The sequence below is a fragment of the Macrotis lagotis genome, chromosome X (assembly GCF_037893015.1).
Source record: "Macrotis lagotis isolate mMagLag1 chromosome X, bilby.v1.9.chrom.fasta, whole genome shotgun sequence".
Lineage (NCBI taxonomy): Eukaryota > Metazoa > Chordata > Mammalia > Peramelemorphia > Peramelidae > Macrotis > Macrotis lagotis.
The window spans coordinates 225,526,351-225,531,397 of NC_133666.1; the positions used below are offsets into that span (position 1 = coordinate 225,526,351).

General features: G+C 38.7%; 1 protein-coding gene across 1 annotated transcript; it reads right to left on the bottom strand.

The window, feature by feature from the left end:
• Window positions 1–1,166: 1,166 nt before the first annotated feature.
• LOC141497855 (small ribosomal subunit protein RACK1-like) lies at window positions 1,167–2,119 on the bottom strand. The gene is given in 2 exon segments (XM_074200705.1): window positions 1,167–2,068; window positions 2,071–2,119. Coding segments are annotated over 2 exon segments (936 nt in total). The 5' UTR covers window positions 2,105–2,119.
• Window positions 2,120–5,047: the final 2,928 nt, after the last annotated feature.

Here is a 5,047-nt window from a genome sequence, read left to right on the forward strand (position 1 = left end):
TGTTAAGAAACTTTTCCTTGCATTGAGTTTCAATCTGCCTTTCTGCAAATTCTAGTTTTTCTCATGACAGGCTTTCAAACAATTAAAGAGAGCTATCATATCCTTCTAAGTTCACTCAATTAAAGTTTTCCACCCAAACAGAATTATGGGGCAGTATAATGACAGCCTCCAGATTATATTTTTTCTCTTTTCTCAAGGAGTTCAGTACCTGACTGACCATCTCCTCCCTAAACCCTCCCCTTATACTAGGGGTCTCTAATATCCACTTAGGTATCTCAAATATCTGAATTCCTAATTTCCTCAGTCTCCTTAACTTCCAAAACCTGTTCTTTTTTTTAGGTTTTTTGCAAGGCAAATGGGGTTAAGTGGCTTGCCCAAGGCCACACAGCTAGGTAATTATTAAGTGTCTAAGACCGGATTTGAACCCAAGTACTCCTGACTTCAGGGCTGGTGCTTTATCCACTGCGCCACCTAGCCACCCCGAAAACCTGTTCTTTCACTTAACCTCAACTAGGCATAGGAATTGTGAAACCCAATGGTTTGCACAAATGTTCTACTCCCCTAATTACAAATTTTGACATTCAACTATCTGAACATAACATCCTATAATTCTACTTCTTTTCTATGTTTCACCCCTCCTACATTTAGTGTTTGCCCTCATGGAGATCTCTGATCCCTCCATCCCTTGGTATTTTCTTGTCATTCATTATCCATGCTTTCCCTTCACTTTCCTCCCTCTCCAACCTTAACCTAACCTAATATTTAGCTATTTCAACTCTACACTGTCTTTTGTTCTTGAATCCAAAACTCTTGTGTCCCTTTGCCATTCTTTTCTTGCCAAACTCAATACTGGAAATTACTCCCACCAACTAAACTCTTACTCATAAGCTGATTAACAGTGTGAGGGAGTTACATAACCATACTGAATGGATACTTTACAAATTCAAAATTTTCAATCTTAACTGGGCCCTCACTTCAACAAGGCAATATTCTTATTCTTCTCTTCTTGCTTATTTATTTCACTCACCACAGAAATTTTTGCAAATTTTCTTTTCTCTTCTCAAATTTCCTCCTCCCACTCCCTGTCCAGTTGTGGACCTTGTTTTTTTTTTTCAAAAGGCAAAAATTAAGATCTTTATTTCAAAATCTGAGTTATGGATGACCCTTTATTGAGTGCCAGTGGTCACCTGCCACACCCATATCAAGTTGTCTGTGTATCCAGCAAAGAGAGTCTGGCCATCAGCAGACGAGGCTAAGGAAGTACATTGTGGAGGCTCAGCCTTGCTGCTGGTGCTGATCACTTCTTGCTTAAGCTCATCCACAATGATTTTACCCTCTAGATCCCAAATCTTGATGCTGGACCCAGTGGCAGCACAAAGCCAGTAGCGATTGGGGCTGAAGCAGAGGGCATTGATTATGTCACCACCATCCAGAGTATAGAGATGCTTACCCTCATTGAGGTCCCAAAGCATGGCTTGACCATCCTTGCCTCCAGATGCACAAAGAGAGCCATCAGGAGAAACTGTAACTGTGTGGCCAATGTGGTTTGTCTTCAGTTTGCAGTTGGCCAAGTTCCAAACCTTGACCAGCTTATCCCGAGCACAGGAAACAATAATGAGGTTGCTGCTATTGGGTGAAAAACGAACACAGGACACCCACTCTGAATGGCTCTCATCCTGCACAGTGTATTTACAGACACCCAACGTGTTCCATAGCTTGATAGTCTTATCTCTGGAACCAGAGACAATCTGGTGGTTGTCTGAAGAGAAGGCTACATTCAGCACATCCTTGGTGTGACCAACAAAACGCCTGGTGGTAGTGCCAGTTGTGAGATCCCACAGTCTTAATGTACCATTCCAGGAACCTGAGAGTGCAAACTGGCCATCAGAGGAAATGACCACATCACTAACAAAATGTGAATGACCCCTGAGGGCTCGCTGGGGGATCCCATAGTTTGTTTCATCTCTGGTAAGCTTCCACATGATAATGGTCTTATCTCGGGAGGCTGACAGGATCATATCTGGGAACTGGGGAGTCGTGCCAATCTGGGTCACCCAGCCATTGTGGCTTTAAGGGTACCCCGAAGGGTCATCTGTTCAGTCATGATGACGAGAACTGAGGGGATCGATCCAGATGAGAGGATGGATCCAGATTTCACGGAGAGATCAGCCGACTCTCCTTCACGCCAGCAGTCCAGCAAGAAAAGCGACCTTGTTTTTTAATTTGTTGATAAAATCGAGACTATTCTACATGAGGTTCATTTCTCCCATTCTCTTCATCTTAAGGGTAAGTTAGATGGTACAATGGATAGAGTGGATAGAATCTCCTGAAGTCAGAAGGTCCTGAGTTCAAATTTGACCTCAGATCCTTATTAGATGTGTGACCTTGGGCAATTACTTAACCCTGACCTAGGGTTATCTCCAGTCATCTTGATTCATATAGTTGGTTACAGAGGAGAAAGTGAGGCTGTTGACTAGTGACTTAACATAGCATGTCCTGACTCAAATCCAATTCATGTGTGTATCATGGTATTATCTCTTGGCCTTCTTTGAGATTGGAGGACAAAAAAAATAAAACAAACATCATTCTTTTCATTTTAAAACCTCTTGCACCACTCTTTCTCCTTTTACCTCAATATCTGACAAAGAGGCAGTTTTTCTCATTCTGAGACCAATCTCTCTCTCTGTGTATTTGATCAAATCCCCTCCTGTCTTCTCTAGCAGGTTGTAACCATAATCAGTCCCCTTTTCTTAGATCTTCAACTTCTCCCTATCAGTTGGTTCTTTCCCTACTGTTTTCAAACATGCTTGTCTCTCCTTGGCTTAAAAAGCCTTCAATAGACCACTATCTCTCTGTACTATTATCCCTTACCTCTCCTTTCTCAGTCAAACTCCCTGAAAAAGTTGTATTTATTTGCTTTCTTCACTTTTCTCCCATTTATTCAATCCTTTGCAATCTGGCTTTTGACTTCTTAACTGAAACTGCTTTCTCAAAATTATCAATGATCTCTTGCCAAATCTGATCTCTTTTTTTTCCAGATAAAACCTTCCTGATCTCTTTATTGAATTTTATACTGTTGATTACATTGTTCTTCTGAATATTATTTTCTGTCTGGGTTTATGTGAAAATGCTTTCTCCTGATTTGCCTCCCACCTGTCCAAGTGCTTTTTAATTGTCCTTTGCTGGCTTGTCATCCAAACCATAACCACTATTTCAGGTAGTTCCCTAATTTTTTTTCCTGGGTCTTTTTCTTTCCTCTTCCTCTATTCCCTTTTGATAACCTCATCTGCTCCCATGGGTTTAACAGACATTTTTATGCAGATTATTCCTAGATTGACATATCAATCCCCCGATTTATTCCTAAACAATAATAGTTTATTGGACACTTCAAACTGGATTTTCCAAAGACATCTGAATCTAAACATATGCAAAGCTTGAATTATTTACCTTTTCTCATAAGCTCTCCTCTTCTAAAATTCATTTTTCCCTATCAAAGTTATTCTTTCTTCTGGTCTTTCAAAGTTAATAACTTTGATATTATCCTTAACTTCTTATTCTCCCTCACTCTGACCATCCATTCATTTCCTGGATCTTGTCTTTTTTTTTTTATTCACAATATCTTTCACATCCAACCCCTTTTGAAAGAGGTATCCCATAAATTCAGGTCCTCATCACCTTTGTCCTAGATTATTGCAGTAGTGTCCTAATTGGTTTAGGTGTCCTTCTTTACTCTAATCCATTGTACTTATTGCTGGCAAACAATTATCCTTAAACACAGATCTGACCAAGTGTTTACTTAACTCCAGTGGCTTCTTATTGTCTCTACGGTAAAATAAAAAACTGCTTTGCTAAGTTTTTAAATCTCTAAACAATCTGGCTCTAACCTATTTAATCTCATTGGACATTCCTCTCGTCTCCACACTCTGTAATCCAGTCAAATTGACATTGTCTATGTTCTTCACATATGGTTCTCCATCTCCTGTTTCTGTGCATTTGTATTAGCTATCACATGTGTCTGGAATGTACTCTTTCCAACTTCAACTTCTGCCTTATAGCATATCTCTTTTCCCATAAGGTGAGGTTCCATCATCATAGAAATTCATGTTTCTATCTGATAGATTATCTCACTAAATCAGGATCACTCTAAGAACTCTCCCTTACATTAAGTAACTTGGTAATGTCAGTCAAAACCTCCTGAAATAATCTGTTCTGGTGCCACCTGCTATCTAGCAGTACAGTTTTCATAAAAAGCTAGTTGTGATTTAGCATGCATGAGCTATTGTTAAGGAATTGAAAAATCACCTTTCATACCAAATATCATTGCTAATCATAAAGCTCTATCCCCCATTAGTTTTCTGGGAATAAAATTTCCAACCACATCCTTTATCTGAGTGTAAAATGCTATATGAGCTGAAAGTGACATTTATGTGTTTGTAGATTCCTTTTAGACTTTTTATTTTTAATATAATTAAATGCTGTTCTAATAATGCTAACAAAAGTTGGAGAAAGATTTCTCATTGACAGTTTAAGAGTGACTCTTAAGTTTCATAGTACCATTAAAGAAGACAATGGAGTGGCTGCTGCCAAATTTGATCTGTATTTTTACTCTATTTCCTTGATAGTATATTACTTCACTTCTCTCATCTGGACTTAAACCTTTCCTGTACTATTGGTTAAATTGATTTTGGTGATGAAATTGGCTTTATTTTGTTACCCTAATTTAGGAGATTTTGTAATGGCAGAGCTGGATACAACAAGCCCACTATGGGACAACTAATGTTGGCATCTATGATGCTGTGTATGTGTATACTTATATATATATATATTTTCCAGGGTACTTTCCTTCAATAATTCAGCTGCCCATCCATAGTGTATTTCCAGTCTATCTTAGTCTCTAATTAAAGTAGTTTCTTAATCTTGGCTCTAATGGATCCTAACTTCGTGGGGAATTAAGTGTAGATTCTCATGGTTCCTTCTTTCTCTCCCTCATTTTCCCTCTCTAATTTCACTTTCTGGTAATGTTAGATTATTTCTTTTCTATTTTTTT